The sequence below is a fragment of the Penicillium pulvis genome (assembly GCF_028828015.1).
Source record: "Penicillium pulvis strain IBT 33274 chromosome Unknown scaffold_8_segment0_segment0, whole genome shotgun sequence".
In the NCBI taxonomy this organism is placed as follows: Eukaryota; Fungi; Ascomycota; class Eurotiomycetes; order Eurotiales; family Aspergillaceae; genus Penicillium; species Penicillium pulvis.
The window spans coordinates 4,152,832-4,170,095 of record NW_026643080.1 but is presented as its reverse complement, the minus strand read 5'-3'; the positions used below and the strand labels follow the sequence as shown (position 1 = coordinate 4,170,095).

The 17,264-nt window shown below is 50.3% G+C and overlaps 5 protein-coding genes across 5 annotated transcripts; 3 read left to right on the top strand and 2 right to left on the bottom strand.

Annotated features, from left to right (window-relative positions):
* Nucleotides 1-156: 156 nt before the first annotated feature.
* Nucleotides 157-1,335, bottom strand: N7503_010982 (electron transfer flavoprotein subunit alpha/FixB family protein; the record flags this gene model as incomplete). Its single annotated transcript, XM_057070528.1, has 3 exons — nucleotides 157-734; nucleotides 799-967; nucleotides 1,039-1,335. The coding sequence occupies 3 exons, from the start codon at nucleotides 1,333-1,335 to the stop codon at nucleotides 157-159; spliced, it is 1,044 nt and encodes a 347-aa protein (XP_056917139.1).
* A 302-nt stretch (nucleotides 1,336-1,637) lies between these two features.
* N7503_010981 (uncharacterized protein) lies at nucleotides 1,638-3,001 on the bottom strand. The gene is made up of 2 exons (XM_057070527.1): nucleotides 2,894-3,001; nucleotides 1,638-2,843 (listed from the first exon to the last, which is right to left on the bottom strand). The coding sequence occupies exons 1-2, from the start codon at nucleotides 2,960-2,962 to the stop codon at nucleotides 1,734-1,736; spliced, it is 1,179 nt and encodes a 392-aa protein (XP_056917138.1). The 5' UTR covers nucleotides 2,963-3,001; the 3' UTR covers nucleotides 1,638-1,733.
* A 2,976-nt stretch (nucleotides 3,002-5,977) lies between these two features.
* Nucleotides 5,978-7,391, top strand: sun1 (SUN family protein UTH1; the record flags this gene model as incomplete). The annotated part of the gene is made up of 2 exons (XM_057070526.1): nucleotides 5,978-7,291; nucleotides 7,347-7,391. 2 exons carry the CDS (start codon nucleotides 5,978-5,980, stop codon nucleotides 7,389-7,391), a joined length of 1,359 nt encoding a protein of 452 aa, XP_056917137.1.
* A 2,378-nt stretch (nucleotides 7,392-9,769) lies between these two features.
* Nucleotides 9,770-11,567, top strand: fhdA (putative transcription factor Tos4). Its single transcript, XM_057070525.1, has 2 exons — nucleotides 9,770-11,351; nucleotides 11,401-11,567. Exons 1-2 carry the CDS (start codon nucleotides 9,840-9,842, stop codon nucleotides 11,425-11,427), a joined length of 1,539 nt encoding a protein of 512 aa, XP_056917136.1. The 5' UTR covers nucleotides 9,770-9,839; the 3' UTR covers nucleotides 11,428-11,567.
* A 1,121-nt stretch (nucleotides 11,568-12,688) lies between these two features.
* Nucleotides 12,689-16,659, top strand: N7503_010978 (regulator of nonsense transcripts 2). Its single transcript, XM_057070524.1, has 6 exons — nucleotides 12,689-12,860; nucleotides 12,911-12,955; nucleotides 13,015-15,845; nucleotides 15,904-16,230; nucleotides 16,287-16,428; nucleotides 16,483-16,659. The coding sequence occupies exons 1-6, from the start codon at nucleotides 12,836-12,838 to the stop codon at nucleotides 16,584-16,586; spliced, it is 3,474 nt and encodes a 1,157-aa protein (XP_056917135.1). The 5' UTR covers nucleotides 12,689-12,835; the 3' UTR covers nucleotides 16,587-16,659.
* Nucleotides 16,660-17,264: the final 605 nt, after the last annotated feature.

Genomic DNA, 17,264 nt, shown 5'->3' with positions numbered 1-17,264 from the left:
TGTGATATTGCAAAGTGACTAGGTCGAAGTGCGACTCAAGTCCTTCAATCAGTGGTATACTGTACGGTTCATAGAACAAAACAAAAAGCTCGCAACCTGCTCAATGGTTATGGCATAAAATAAATCAAAAAAAAACAAGCTCCCCATATTTTCACTCTAGGCGCTCTTCAACTTCTCAGTCAATTCGGGCACCTTATCGAAAAGGTCACCCACCAAACCAACATCAGCAACCTGGAAGATGGGGGCCTCGGGATCCTTGTTGATGGCGGCAATGACCTTGCTGTCCTTCATACCAGCCAAGTGTTGGATGGCACCGGAAATACCAGCGCAGAGGTAAAGCTGAGGAGCAACATTCTTGCCGGTCTGACCAACTTGCAGGCTGTTGTCAGCGAATCCGCTGTCCACGGCAGCACGGGAAGCACCGATAGCAGCGCCCAGCGAGTCAGCCAACGGAAGCATGATGCGATCAAACTCCTCCTTAGACTTGAGACCACGGCCACCAGACACAACGCGGGTTGCGGTGGAGAGATCGGGGCGCTCAGACTTGGCCAGCTCCTCAGACACCCACTCAGTCAGCCCGGGGGCGTTCGAGTCAACTCCATCCACAATCTCAGCGGAACCGCCTTCAGTCTCGACGCCCTGGAAAGCGGTACCTCGCACGGTAATCACCTTGATATTATCGCTCGACTGCACGGTCAGGATAGCGTTTCCGGCATAGATGGGACGGACGAAGGCTACATTTGCGGTTAGCACTCTGCATGATCACATGTCAATCCACGTTCTTGTAATTTGACGCACTATCTTCACTCTCGATTCCGGTGATATCTGAGACCTGCTGGACATCCAAAAGAGCAGCCACGCGGGGCAGCACGTTCTTGCCAAAGGCCGAGTGTCCAGCAACAATGTGAGTGTATTCACCCTTCTTGATGTTTTCGACGAGAAGAGGGGCAAAGTTCTCCGGGAGGCCCTGCAAAGAAAGAAAAAAAAACCGTTTAGAGTAAAATTCCAGAGGCTTTATACAAGAAAGAACAAATTCACCTTCTCATAGGCGTCATTCTCCACCGCAACAATCTTGTCAAGACCCTTGATCTTAGCAGCCTCGGTGGCGGAGGTACCTTTAATGCCAGTGCCAGCCAAGAAGGCCGTCACTGGCCCACCCAGCTTCTGTGCTGCAGCAATTGCAGAAAGGGAAGAGCTCTGCAGCTTGCCATCACGCTGCTCGAGGACTGCGAGGGTCGAGAGGAGACGAGCCAACGCTGACTGATTCAGCGCACGAGTGGGATAAATCTGCGAACGGGCAGCCCGCAATACAGAGTGTCTGGCAATTGGTAGCATGATGGCGGTTTAGTGGAAAAGTGGTCGTTGCTCTCAGGAAGGTCGAGTTTGAGGTCTCGGCGATCTGCGGCGATGTGAGGAGTGTGGCTATCGCCGGAGTGCCAAGACCTGCCCTCCCGAGGTCGGACTCGGCTAATGCAGGCTTCATACAGCCTGATCGAAGCACGAGGCAATGACGTGACAAGAAACTCTCCCGCAGAAATATACTCCGGACATCTAGTGATATAATTTGGGATGGGCACCTACCTTATATACATACCGACTACCTAGGTACATGCCTTTTTATGTCGATTTATAGAGCCTTTTCGTGAAAGAAATGAAACACGTGATATTTTGTACGCCGAGAATACCTTTTACATGCAGAACATTATCTAGGTAGAACAAAAAAAAACTCCCAATCATGAAGTTGACTTTCTCTTCTTCTTCTTGTCCGCCTTAGGTGCGGCAGCGGGCTCTCCATCCTCAAGAGCCTTGGCCTTGAGCTGCTGGAGCTTCTCTTTCCGCGCCGCTCCCGAAGAAGCCTCCTCCTCGTCTTCCGCAGACTTGGATTTCTTAGTCTTCTTGGCCTCACTGGTCTTTTCCTCGCCAAGGGACTTGCGTTTTTTGCTGTTCTTGGCACCCTCAATTTCAGGGACCTCTTCCACCACGTCAGCATCCTCCACCCACAGCTCACTGGCCAGCCAGATAGGCATCGCCATGGTGTTGGCGCCCTTGACGTGGATAGCCTTCATGTTCTTCCAGCCCTTTGCGACAAACTTCTCGGTCATACCCTTGACAACAGCAGCGATGTTTTCGGACAACTGGTCGGCGGTGAACTTCGATGAACCAACGCGGATGGCGGCAGTAGTAGAAGGCGCAAGCTGCACGGAGGCGCAGCTCAAGGTGCGCTCGATCTCCTTTGCGACGATCAGAGGAGCGGCGAATGCGGCGCTCTTGTCCTCCTTGGCGGGCTTGTTCTTAGGGTCTTTCTTAACCCGCTTTCCATCAACCTTCTCAATCTCTGCAATGCGGATGGGAATTGGTCGCTTGCTCGACTTGTAGAAAATCTTGCCGAGGGTGTTAACGAGGCGGGTGATGATACGATCATCGGCAAGGAAAACATCGTGCTCAGAAAGCAGTTGGCGCCGGCTCTCGAAACTCTGGTAGCGAGCCTTCAACTTGCTGAAGCCGATGACCTTCTCGATGCGTGAAGAGAGTTCTTTGGGGAAGGAGGGATCAGCAACGATGTCCTTCACACCACGCTGCGGGTCGGCAGTGATGAGGCAGACGCTGAGCGAAGGCGACGAGTTAAGGGAGTGCGGGAGGCTAATCTTTCCAGGCTTCAGGCGGTTCTTGTCTACCACGTGCTTCTTAGTGGTGAGGATGAGCCAAACGGCTTCGTTGTTGAGGGGAGTCTCCTCATCATCGGAATCATTATCGCCAATCAGAGTCTTCTTGGTTGCGGACTTCTCCTTCTCTTCCTGGTTTGACTTGATATGGCGCAGCAGTGCAGAGGAAGCTTTGGCGACCTGGGTAGAGTTAGCATGCATGCGGTTTAAATATCATAAATTGCACGAACCTGGGGCTTATCCAGCTGATACGGTGATCCCGAAGTCACCTTCGTTGTAAGGGCAGTAGAGGATGGCATCTTGGCAGGTTACAGACTCAGCTCCAACCGATCCGTTTTTTCGGCGATGTTATCAAGATTTTTTTTTTTTCCTCAGGAAGGCGGTGGCAGTTCCGTCTTGGCAGTCCAGACCCCGGGTTCTCGTGCCTGAGGCCGTATGATCACGTGACTGGTTCTGTATCTTAAGGCTGCATTGTGCAAAGGACGAATAGATCGTTGCTATTTTGAATGAGCTTAGCATTGGGACCAAGAGCCGGTGCTTCTGGATACAGCCCTGGAGGTGTTTCAGGCGGTGCTTTCTCTTTGGTATAAAAAGGTTCTCAAGGTAGCTGACCCGATCAGATTTTGCATTTGGTCGGCGTGGGCGTGACCTTCGTAAGTGTATTCAATATATATCGACGGTCTCAAAACTCAAGTGAGCAACCACCTCACATAAGCTACTTTCTTGATGCAACCTGGATTATTCACCATGAGTGCCAAAATTGAAAGGACCAAACAAACCATCGATTCATCAAAGAGTACGAGACGATTACGTATTCGATATGATCCAAAGGGCCCATAGTTATGCAGCAGCTACTCCCCTCAGAACTCCATGTATGTGACCTCAGACCCCCCGGGGCCCGCAATGTTCAACAACACTTGAGCCCAATTGAGAGCCTTTTCGATTACAAATTAGACAACTGGCACCAAACGCCACTGTTTTGAATTGTCTCAGACCCTGCAAAGCTCGGTTACTCGACTCCAACTCCGTTGACAGCCACGAGGGGAAAATAGGCGCTGCGGCTTCGCTTACTATTAATAGCGGCCCTCCGGGCCATAATTGGCCTCGCGCGTATACCTCCAATCAACAAGCCAAGTATGCCAAGGTCTACTTGCAATGGATTAACTTTTGAATTTTCTTGAAAATACTGCCACACCCGGACCACAGAGCTGCTGCATGTTATCGGTTTAGATGCAGATCTCCCAAAACCACCGAGCGAGATGAGGTTAGCCGAAAAGCTGTAAGCTACGCACGTGCACACCGTATAAGTGAGCTCAAGTAAACGTACCTGACCCATTAGGTTTGAAAGCCATCCGGGGCAGTCAAGCTAGAACCGGTCAGTCGATATTAATTGTGGCTCCTTTAAAGTCCGATCTCCGCCCCTTTGGGCCCGCTGGCCCTGATCCATGGAGAACGAAAGGTGCTAAAGAACGCTAGTACAGCGTGCCACGCAAGCATCCAGCCCACACGGCCCCAGATCAGACCCCCAGGGAGTTCGGTACCTGATTCAGGGGGTAAGGGGTCTCGGGTGCAGCAGATATGGAAGCTCCAGGGAGAATGTATAGGACACTTGTGCAACACTTTAAGCTGATACAATGTCACTAATGGTGAATAGACTCACTTCTTATATATACTAGCATATATATCTGCTAGTGAAATTAGGTGAGACATAACTAAGTGATTGGGGTCACGCAGAGAAGCATGTTGATTTGACTGCCAAGCGCGTGTCACGACCCCAGAAAGCAGTAAAGCCGACGAGTACGGTGTATTTACCGCTCTAGTGTATTACCCATTTGGCCCGTCAAGGAGGCTATGACGCGGTCAACTAAGATTACTGCGGATCGAAATTGACATGTAGGACGCTTATCGCCATCTACCAGTCTGAACGGATTGAAAGCTCAGATGGGCATGAACCTGCTGGGTGCTCAGGTCGAGCGGTCAGGAGCTTGGACAAGGCTGGGCATTTAATTAAACCGTTCGCGGAGTCGTCATCTTTGGCCTATAAAGACTCTTGGAGTCTACCGTTCCTGGACTAGCATGACGAACAGCGATCCAGGGATTACGGGGCTGGAGACCAGGTCCAAATCGAACCGAAATTTAGGTGGGAGATGGTGGTTTAATTACCCCCTGCTGGAACCCGAAGGTGAGGGGAGAATACCCCTGGCGTGCGATCACCAGTGCAAAATTAAACTTGCGGCGCATGGGTTAAAGTCCGTAACGGTGTCTTGGCTTGAGGATCTTTCGGACAGCACGAAACGAAGAGCCAAGGTTCAATAGCCAAGGAGTGGACTAGGTAATTTAATTTCAAGAAAGGAAGAAAATGCCTGGTACCCATGGATACGCCAGGTATTTGGATTGGCCGCAGGGGATGCTGATTGGTGTACCTGAGCATCATTTCCCCTGGCAGATTGTGGTTCCGCATTATGATTGGTCAACCCCTGATGATGGGCAATTTCACGTTGCATAAGTAAACAAAGACGAAATTATCTGAACATCTGCCCCACTGCTAGATGTGGATTCTAGGTACAAAATACATGGTACGATAAGAGCAGGAGAAGGGGCCAAAAAAAAAAAAAAAAAACACATGCCAAGCAGGAAGACCAGAGTCGAGACTTCTTGGGAGAACTCGAACGGTATTATAGAGGGGCAAAAAATCAAAGAAAATGAAATGAACAGCCCGGTCCACTTGGCATCAAAAGCAAAGCCCCTTTTTTACAGTGCATGGACTGAGTGGAGCCAAGGGTGTAATCGTGTATTGATGTAAACCCGTGCTCCCCCTGGGGTTTTACTACCCTCGTTTCCCCCCCCCCTCCCTCCTACACTTCCTTCTAGCACCCTGTGTATTCCTATCCGACCTGAGGGATTCGTTCTCTCTATCACATTCATTTGTTACCAGGAATCTCCCGTCGCTCTTTCTTCGCCCTCAACGACTTTGGTCTTATATTCCCTACGACAGCGCGCGACCTGCCGTGATTTTTATGTACGTGCGAATCTTCGATCAGAACACTGTGATGGCATCGCTCCCGGGAGGATAGTCGCATTGGGGAAAAGCAGGAATATATGGGAAGAAAAGCCAATGGAGTCCCAAGTGAATGTACTGGTGGCGCAGGCTCGAGTGCTTCAATGCAATGGACGTCCGGGAGTAGATATGGGACTTGCGATGACTACTGTGTTCGCCAGTGCATTCACACATCTCGCTTCGAAAGGCCATAGAAATGATCCCACTAACTGACTGATTCTGACAGATCCACATTTGAAACGCTTCTCGAATCGCAATGAAGTTCAACTCCGTTGCGCTGTCCCTGGCCTCGGCGGGTTCCCTGGTGGCCGCCCACGGTCACCACGGCCACGCCCACTTCCACAAGCGTGCTGTCGAGACTGAGGTTGAGACTGCCGTTGCCACTGGCCCTGTCGCTTACCAGTTCGTTGTCATGAATGAGCAGACCGGTGAGCCCGAGAAGATCAGCCTTGCGGCCGCTTGCGAGGGTCTCGCGGACCACGAGCTGGAGTGGCTCGGTGATGCTGTTTCCGCAGCCTGCGCGACTAGCACCTCCGTCAGCACCTCCGCTCCCACTCCTACTTCGACCTCGACCTCGACTCCGACCCCCACCTCGACCTACACTCCCGAGGTGCTTGTCCAGACCTCCGCGGTCATCTCTAGCTCGTCTTCCAGTTCGTCCTCCAGCTCTACTTCCAGCTTCAGCTCCAGCACCAGTAGCATCGTGATCTCCAGCTCTTCCAGCTCCTCCGCCGTTGCTGCTACCACCTCCAGCGCCAGCTCTGGTGCCACTGGAATCACCGCTGAATTCCCCGATGGAGAGATCGACTGCTCCGAGTTCCCCTCCGCTTACGGTGCCGTTGCTCTCGACTACCTCGGCATCGGTGGTTGGTCCGGTATCCAGTATCTCACTCTTGTTGACGAGATTATCAGTGATATTGTCACCGCGGTTAGCGGCGACAGCTGCACTAGCGGAGCCGTGTGCTCCTACGCTTGCCCTGCCGGTTACCAAAAGAACCAGTGGCCATCGACCCAAGGCTCCACCGGTCAGTCCATTGGTGGTCTTAAGTGTACCAATGGCAAGCTGTATCTCACCAACACTGAGTTGGGCAAGACTCTTTGCATCGAGGGTACTGGTGGTGTTCAGGTTCGCAACGAGCTGGGCGAGGATGTTGCTATTTGCCGTACCGACTACCCCGGTACTGAGTCCGAGACTATCCCTCTGGCTGCCACCTCCGGTAATACTCACGACCTGACCTGCCCCAACAGCGCTACCTACTTCAAGTGGGAGGGCAAGTCCACCTCTGCTCAGTACTACGTGAACAACAAGGGTGTTTCAACTGAGGATGGTTGCCAGTGGGGCAGCAGCTCTGAGAACATGGGCAACTGGGCCCCCATGAACTTCGGTGTTGGCTACACTGATGGCACCACTTACCTGTCTATGTTCAAGAACGAGCCTACCACCGATGCTGACCTTGACTTCAAGGTCAAGATTGTTGGTGACAACCTGAGTGATGAGTGCCGCTACGACGGTGCTGGAAACTTCTACAACAGCGATGGCTTGATCGACAGCTCCACCAACGGTTGCACTGTAAGTCATTTTGCATCATTCACCGAGACTTTTGTACTAATAACCAACCCTTTAGGTCGGCTTCTCCTCCGGCAGCGCCTACTACGTTCTGTACGAGTAAGCGCTCTATATCCGCTTGCATTTTTCTATTCCAATATATGCAAAGTGTTACCGCTTTGGACGAGTCCTTTCTCTTCTTCAATCAAACCGCGCTGCGGAGGTGTGTCCAAGGGTCTCCCTTGGCTCGCCTTTTCCAGTACTACTGTCCATATCATGGTTTGTCACTTGAAGGGTTGCTTTCTTCTGTGTATCTTACATTTTTTTTTTCAAACCTGTGCCTTGATGTGTGTTATCTTGGGGGGAAATTCAATCTTTGTTACTTTTTCTTTCTTCACTCCGACCGATATTCCTTGAGTCCGCTCGTGGAAAGTTACCGGTTAGATCTACTTCTGTACTACAAGTGCAACCAATCTTGATCACAAACTCCCTTCTTGTCTTAACACTGTTTGACCTGCAATGCGTGTCCTGTTCTTTTCTCTGATTATTTCCGTTCAAGACTTCACTCTGATTGAAGAGGCTGGTGTTTACTGTGACGTCTGTGGGTTCATATTGCAGCAGGCTGCAAAGCTATAGCGAAAATATGACGCCGACATCGAGTGATGAGCGAACTGTGAATGCCCTTGGATATGCCCAGATATTCCAAACGCGCTACGAATTTTCATCCTTCAGTTCTATTAGATTTTGAGCTACAAGATTTTACAAATGCTTCTTCTACTCCCATGTCCAGCTAGCTGTACTTCCAGAAATGTGGGGCATCTGGAAGACCTCATCGCAGGCTGCCAAGATAAATATCATCTCCAGCCTTTCAGCTATATGCGTTGTGTTCACCCTGGCAATACATCATATTCTTGATATCTCCAGGGTAACACATATTCTTGATTTGATCCTTTGTGGAATGTGATTTATCCGATCACACTTGGCGTCATATCTACGGTATTGCATCATTCCTCATCGTTGCTCGGTCACGATCGCTGTCAGTGGTCACCAGCCTCCGATCTACACACTACATAAAAAGAAAAACCAGCCTCGGTTCCAAGAAAATAGGTCCGGTAATATTGGCATTCTTCGTTTTCGAGGGTCGGCCGTACACAATGTTCGTCCGCACACACTTCGGAGTGAGTTGGTGCATAGATGAGGAAAGTGGCGCTTATAGCATTCCCTCCCCCTTGCAATGATTAGTCCATATGGCAAATCTGTCAACTGTAGATTTTGAAACCTTAATGATCGTAGGAGTTGATCTTCAAATCAGACAAAAGGCATTATCAAGAAAAGGAATTGATAATGTTCAAGTTCAAGGCTGAGTCTATCCAGACTGGAAATGAATTAGGTACCATGTGTATCCCAAGGAAACCAAGTCCAGTTTAGTACAGATTCTCATAATCAGCTTTCAAGTGGGATCCCCAAATTGTTGGTAAGTGTGGTATCTTGACGGGCTTTACTGTCTTGAAAACCTCAAAACACTAGTTGTGCATTTTTATGAAACACCTGCTTAATACAAAATCAATAACTTGATTGACAATCGCAAACCTGCCGATATAGTAATTAACAATATCAATATTGGTATCATTTGAAAGCCTGGTATTGCCTGGTCCGATAATGGGTGTAACCTTACAAGTATTCATGCGCGGTGTATGCCCCGCGAAGAAAAAAAAATCGAGTTAGCGCGTCAGTACTTGCCCCCCCCCCCCCCCCCCCCCCAAACCAAACAGAACCTGTAAGGAGTCTGCATAATCTAGTCTTTGATTTTATTTGGCTCTTGAAACTGAAGTTGCCTTCATAGTCATCATTTTCGGTCTGCTGTAGTCCTCAATTGCAGTTACGAGGATAACACCTAGACATGTTGATAGGTACGGCATGATAATATTGATTTAATTTCTCCATATTTTCACTACAGAAGAGTTCATTCTGAGATCGTCAAATGCCAGGTCGTATCTGGTAAATACCATTCTGTCATACTCCGACTCGCGTGCCTGTCACGCTCCACTTACACGTGACTTCAGACGCGGACGCGCTTTGTCAGATTTCATGTATAGATCAACGATCACGACCAAACAAAACTTAGAGGATTTGATCTCACGCGCCTTCTCAATTGACTTACAGAAACGATAAGATTTTACTGGGAATTATGTGTGGTACTTTCTGATTGTGATCGCGAGGGCATAGTGGAGCTGTGAAGCCTCGTCGGCGCCTATCGAACGCGTCTCGGGCTGTAAGCGTGCATTTCCGCGCTGGGCGAAGACCCTCCGGCCCCAGTGCATTCCACCACACACCTTTCTTCACCTTTTCCTCCCAGGCCTCTTCTCCTCTCTTCCCCTCCCCTTTTCACGTCCCCAATCTTTCTCTCGAGGAGAGCTCTCTTGCTTCTCTTTCATTTCCTTCCAATTATTACTTTACCCACGCCTTGCTCTAGGTTACGCGGTGACGCGAGTCCTTGAGCTTGACTCGCCTCTCGTCTTAAGATTAAAAAAAAAAAGGGAGCTCGTGTGGCTTGGTCACTTCCTGAAGCATCATGGATTCATCACCGTCAAGGATGTCTTTGGGCCCGGCCGCTGGTGTGAAGCGTCCGGCGTCTTTGTTGCCTGCCTTCGAACCCTTGAGCTCATCCCCCTCTCTTCCCCGGCCCCAGAAGCGTGTGGCACGCGAACCAGCTGTCACCTATCCCACCCCGGTCCCGACATCGTCAACCCATATAATGTCGTCTTCTCCACCAGGAATTGCTGCTGCCCATCCCTCGACGCGTCGTACCTTCTCTGCCGCCTCCGAACGTACTCCCTTGTCCGCTGTGCCCACCCTCATGCTGCCTGAAAATGGAGAGCCTATTCTCATGGGTCGATCAAGTGCCTCGTGCCACCATCAACTTGCTGCCAGTCGAATGATCTCTCGCGTTCACGTCAAGGCAACTTATAAACCCGCACCAAATCCCTTCGACCGGGATAGAGTTGAGATTATGTGCATTGGCTGGAATGGGATCAAAATACACTGCCAGGGCAAGAAGTATGATTTGGCCAAGGGCAAGACATTTACCTCGGATATCAAGGATGCGGATATCATGATTGATGTGCATGAAGCTCGGGTTTTGGTGCAATGGCCTCGTAATGAAGCTGATAGAAAGGACTGCCCATCCACCGACTCGGAACAAACCTGGGACGAAGAAGGCACGCCAACTCAGAAAACACATTCTCGTAGGGCGTTGCAGGATAGTCCTTTCCCCCAGAATCAACGACTGGCTTCTCCCGTCTCGCCGTCGCCCGCCGTGCAACGAACTCTGCCCCCATCGTCCCCTATCTTCACACCCTCTCGTTCTCGTGCTGCTGTTGTGGTTTATGAAGATGGCCCGTCTCCTCTGAAACGTCACAATACTGTTATTGGTCTCACTTCGCAAAGCGCTCGACGTGCCAGTGCTATTCTCCAGAGTGACCTGAGTAGACCCGATGAGGACTCGGACAATGATGAAGAAAATGATCCTATTGTGCACTCCTTTGGCCCCTTCGGCGATAATCTGCTTCCTCGTTTGGCTGCATTCCGTGCCGACGAGTCGCCCATTCGCTCTGCAAGGCCGCCACGCAGCTTGCTGCCGGCCCAACCCCTCCAGCCCACTCTCTCCCCAAGACAATCCGCCAAGGTCCCGGAGACCCGTGAGAATAGCGAGGCCACACCCATCAAAGAAAGATCTCAGCAGGAGGAGGAGGGCTTCGAGCGGGTTCGCAACCACGCCGTAAACCAACTGGCCTTCTCACGCCTCTCCTCCACGCCCTTCTCGACCATCTTGAACAATCTTCCTCCTTCGTTCTGGAGATCCAGTGCAAGTGGCTCCGGTCCATCTCGCGCGGAGATTCGGTTCATCCTCGAAACCACCAAATGTATTGGCAAGGTTGCTCGTGAAGGCAAGGATGCCGCTGGCAAGCCCCTTGAAAGCGAGTTCTACTATGTGCCAGATGACGACGATGATGACATGCGCCGCGAGACGGTGGTGAATAACTTGCGGAAACCCGGTCTTCGCAACTGCCGTAAGCAACACAAGGTTTGTCACTCTTTCCTTTCTTCACAAACTTTCGACTGACGTTGCACAGCAATACTTCTGGCGCAAGCCCAAATAGATTATCGGTCTCTTTTGGCCTTTCCATCGCTGGATAGGCTTTCTCAGTACATATTTGAAGTGTTCTTGGTCACCCCTTAGATGTTAGGTGACTTGCATAGCGTGGCGTGAGGCATACCCTGATTTTAACCTAGCCTTTATCTCTTTATTTTTTTTGTTCGTTGTTTCAGCACGAAGGGCATATCGCAGTGTGTGATTCCTTTTGCGTCCATTCTGAGGAATGTTATGTGTGATGGTTCCCTGATCTCAACGGCTGTTTCCCCTGATATTCGTCTCTGATGACTTGCTCCGTGTGCTTATATCATCAGCACCACCTGCAGTCAACCATGTACCTTATTGTTTTATCCGTGTGGTTTTCTTTGCCTTTCGAGCTGTCATGACTTGTACGTTCTAGCTTGCTGAGTGTATCAAAAAGTATAGTTAATGCTGTTATCCAATCTGTAAGCTGGCCATTAGTAGAAACATAGGAACATTGGGGATCAATTCATCAACATGGTTACCGTAAAGGGTGATAGCTGTACATTCTATGGCCAAGAACCCCGTATATGGTAGTATCCAGTAACGGTAACCAGTCGCCACCAGACGTCAGACCCCGCATTTATAAACTCACTTGATCCCTTCTTATGTCCGTATTGACTGAAATTATTTGTCAGTCCTATTAAGCACTTTATCATTTCCTCACAAGGCTTCCACCTACAACACAGAGCCATGATGCAATCTACTACGCACCAAACATCATACCCAGATCGAACCAGAGAACAAGGGGTTTCTTCACCACCCGTTATCTCTAGCGAAGAGTCCGAGATCTCCCATTCCACCCAGGATCCTGTATCTGATCAGCCATGGGAGCCAAAATTTGACCGTCGACAAAGCTGGAGTCATCAAGATCGCAAACATGAGCTGCAGGAGAGATTACTAGGTGTGCAGGAGGGGACCGAGACGGGATTTTCTGAGGAAGGTCATGAACACAAATGCAGTTGAGTGGTTAGCGAGTCGCTGTTGTTCTTTGCAAAAGTCATTTTGGGGTCTTGATATACGTCGACTCGTTGAGTGACTCGGTAGATTGGAATTAAGGTGGATGGGTTGAGATTTTATCAAATTGTATTGTAATTGAATGAAGTGAAGGAACTTTGCATTGAGAAATTTTATATCATCCAGAGTATAGGAGCCTTTGTATTGTGATAGAAGCTTCTTTCATTGTATGAGAACACACCCAGTCCCGCACTTGTGGATCCGCAAAAAGTCGCACCTCCGCACCGCCTTGGGAGCCCGCTTCTCCCGCACAAGGAGCTTCACTTCGAATCCCCACGTCCATTGCTCTCCTGACTCAATGTGGCGGTCAGGTCACCTCACTTTCCTTTCAGAAACTCTGAGAGGACCCGATACCTGAGACCCCCACCAACACCTACATGGCTATGGAACGCCAGAAGAAAAGTATGCCTGGATTTCTACCTATACTCCGACCGGTACTGACGATCTCACAGGGGAGCTTCGTGACCTGAATGAGAGGGCATGGGCTGGTGAAAATGGTACTATCCCCGCGCGCTTATTTCATTGGAGCGCCTGGTTTCTGACGATCTTCCCATAGATGTATTCCCAGTTAGCAAGTCCCTCGACTCAGCCCTCAAGAAGAACACTGCCTTTATCAAACGTCTCCGCACCGGTATCAGCGCTTCCTCCCTATCGACCTTCTTGTCCGACATTCGCACCTTGTCCCTCCATAAATATCTGTCCGAGATCATCACCGCCTGCTATGAAGGTGTGTGTAAACTCAAGTCGCCCGGGGAGATTGCCGTTGGCGTCGAGATCGTCTGCGCTCTACATCAGCGATTTGGCCCGGCAGAATTCACCCGGCAGATAGGGTGGCTGCTTGGCCGTGGCTTGAGTTCCCCCGACAAGGCATCTCTTAAGGCTCTTCCCCAGGAGTATCGTGAGCGGGAGGAAAAGGAACGGTTATCGCGACACCGAGTCCTCCTGCGCGTCGTCACAGAATTATGGCTCGTATCTGTTCTGAAAACATTGGATGACGTCGAACGGCCGGAGGACTTGGGCACGAAGAGCAAAGATGGGGTGGTTGGGATCGGAGGCAAGCAGTCGGACACCCCGCTCAAGTCGAAGATACCAGCCGTGAAGGACCAGGACAAGCAGGCAGAACCATTCCCGCTGGAAGTTTTGAAGGAGCTTTTAGGTCATGACCGGGACCATACCAATCTACCGCTCGCCGTTCTCTTTGTGAAGAGCTTCAGCTGGGACATCCTAGGAACGACACTGACCGACGAAGGCCGAAAATTTGTGGAAGCGGATGGTGTTACAACCACGGCGCCCAACTCGAAGCAGGAGACCATGCAGGAGAGCAGTGAAGCCGCTGCTGAAGCTGATCCACCACTTATCTCGGAGAAGGTCCAACAGCGGTTCAAGAATATCATGAATCGTTACCTGGATGACGTCAAGGCGCATGTTGTTCGCGACCAAAGGGCGCTGGCCTTGCAGAGCCGCCGAAACGCTGAGGCATATGTCAAGAGTGGCGAGATCTTCGAAGACCGTCAGTCCAACTTTGAAAAACAGTCAAAGTCCCTCGAAAAGCTCGTCACCAACACACAGGTGTTGTGCGAGGCTTTGGGGGTTGAAATGCCGGATCTGGCCGAAAAAGAGGCCAACGATTCTGCATCTAGTGGCGGTATTGGTCTTGTAAAAACTACAGACTATCTCCGTGGACAGGCTGAAGGTGCTGGTATCTGGGAAGATGAGGAGGAGAGACGGTTTTACGAAAACTTAGTCGACTTGAAAGGAAAGGTTCCTGCGGTTTTGCTCGAGGATGGCAAGAAGAAGAAGGGCGAGACTGAGGAGACTGGCAAGAAAAAGGACGGAGACTCTCTCAATGAATCCGTTGCAGAGAAGACCGAATTTTCGGAGGATAAGTCTGCGGCAGAGCTGGAAGACCAATCAATGACAATTGCCAGCAAGACTGTGGGTGCGCAGGTCGATTCTCTGCTTGGAAAGCTCCCGGAACTGCAGAGCAAAGATCAGGTCGATCAATTCGCTCTAGACTTCTGCTTCGTCAATTCGAAAGCATCTCGGAACAGGCTCGTAAGGGCTGTCTCGGATATTCCCAAAGGCCGAATTGATCTCTTGCCGCTGTACTCTCGTTTAGTTGCCACTCTGGGCCAGTATTTGCCAGATATCCCACAGGGACTGACAACTTACCTTGATGAGGAGTTTCGGAGTCTGCAGCGGCGAAAGTCAAAGGAATTCCTCGGCCAAGTGCGCATGGGTAATGTGCGATACCTTGCTGAACTGACCAAGTTCGGCGTTGTGCCGGAGCATATCATCTTCCACTGTTTCAAAGTCTCACTCGATGACTTTTCGCGCATGAACATAGAGATCATTGGCAACCTTTTGGAGAACTGTGGTCGTTATCTGCTGCGCAATCCAGAGACAGCACCCAGGATGGCTTCGTTCTTAGAGACACTAAGCCGGAAGAAGACCGTCCAGCATTTGGCTCAAAATGAACGCATGGTAATTGAAAATGCCATCTACTATGTTGATCCGCCACCGCGACCTGCCATTCAGCAAAAGGAACGCACGCCAATGGAGCAGTACATTCGTCGGTTGATCTACCTGGATATGAACAAGCGCAACTACACTAAGATCTTGAAGTCTATCCGCAAACTTCACTGGGAGGAGCAGGAAGTTGTTGATATCCTGGAGCGTGTCTTTAGCAAACCAGTCAAAGTAAAATACGGGAGCATTCATCTTCTGGCAATCCTTGTCAGCGCTCTGTACCGGTATCACCAGGACTTTGTCATCGGCGTTGTAGACAATGTTCTGGAGCAAATAACCCTCGGGTTGGAGCAGAATGACTTCAAGTTTAACCAGAAGCGCATTGCCGAAGTCAAGTACTTGGGTGAACTTTACAACTACAAGATGATTGACTCCCCGGTCATCTTTGATACGCTCTACCGCATCGTCACCTTTGGCCATGAAGGCGGAACCCCCATGCCTGGACGTATAATTGCGCTGGATCAACCCGACGACTATTTTCGAGTTCGTCTTGCTTGCACGCTGCTGGACACCTGTGGTCACTGCTTTGACCGGGGCTCTGCCAAGAAGAAGCTCGACTTCTTCATGACTTTTTTTCAATACTACCTCTTCACCAAAGACCCACTACCCATGGATGTTGATTTTCTAGTTCAGGACACTTACTCTTCTCTCCGGCCCCAATGGAAGCTAGCCACCGATCTCGAAGAGGCAACTCGAATTTTCAGCGAAGCTGTTGCTCTAAACTACAACGTTCCAGATTCGGAGAGACCCATCGACGCTGATGAAGATGATGCGGAGAGCAGCTCCTCTGAAATGGGTCTTGAGGAAGATGCAATTCACGATATTGAGGATGAGGGAGAGTCGAGCGATGAAGCCGAGGTGACTTTTCTAAACATCACTTGCTCGAAGATAATGACAGTTTCTAACTAGACCACAGGCATCTGGACCGAACCCGGAGTTGGAGATGGATCACGAAACTGACTCGGAGGATGAACAAATTGTCGTCACACGACAGGAAGAGGAACGGGACCCAGAAGTTGAGGCCGACTTTGACCGAGAGTTCGAGAAAATGATGGCCGAGAGCATGGATTCTAGAAAATTTGAACGCAAGGCGATCTTTGATATCCCCCTGCCTATGAAGCGCCCTGCTCGAGAAGCGACAAGCAATGAATCCCCTGAATCTCCGGAGCCCATTCCAGCTCTTCCGGTGGCTCCCAAGACCATGGCTTTTTCCTTAATGACGAAGAAAGGCAATAAGCAACAGGTTCGAACAGACGACCCCGAGAATCTGCTGTTGGCTATGGCACTGACCTACTATAGACTCGCACTATCGATATGCCCTCCGACTCAAGCTTTGCTGTCGCCATGCGGAGTCAGCAGCAAGCGGATCGTGAAGAGCAACAACGCATCAAGAGCCTTGTCCTAAACTATGAGGCGGCGAATGAACCTGAGCCTACCGAAAGTAAGTACAGCAGCGTTCTCAGATGCCCAGCCTTGGCTAAGCCGATCAATATAGCCTTCGAGAAGCGGATTCCAGCTAGTCAACGGTTGGAAAAGCCAGGTGCCAACCGATCCGCCTTCCGATCACGCAAACTTCAGCTCAGCGACGTGAACTGGTAAAAGAATGTTGTGAATTGGGAGGAAGCCTCCCTCTTTCCCATACCCGCAGTACCTTCTCGCGATCCTTCGCGAGAAAAGCTTCTCCAGGAGATTTTGCTTTAATGCGACTCTTGGTCTAAATGACCAAATACCGGCGTCACAATTGACTCTCACCGGAGCCTGATGTAGTCGCCGAGATTTCCGATCACAATCTAACTCCTCGACCGCAGAGGTGTACTCTTGATGCCTCCGGGATGACCTTGTATCTGTTCACCCTCCTTGCTTCATGCACGTACACAGTTCTCCCACATATCCTCCCTATTGACATGGATGTTTCTGGGCCAATTTGCGCCTAGGGCAAGATCCCGGACCACAGGTCCAGGGGGGTAAGAGAGGGCGGAAAGATGTGAAAACAGGAAGCTTCCATCGTTATCGCGTTGAGCATCTTCACCTTCTTATTTCCTCTTCCGTGACGCAACGCCGTTTTTCGAACGTTGAACTTGCACGACTCAGGAATCAGTTCCAATACCTTTTGGCCTCCTATACCAGTCATTCATTAATGGCGGGAAGCAGCACACGATTAGCCAATTAGGGTACAGGGAGAGGGATCAGTGGAGAGAACCGGAGATCTCCGAGTATGAGCAATTACGGTGGGGCTCGGCTCTATATGACTTTTCATCTCTCATTCTTTATTCGTAT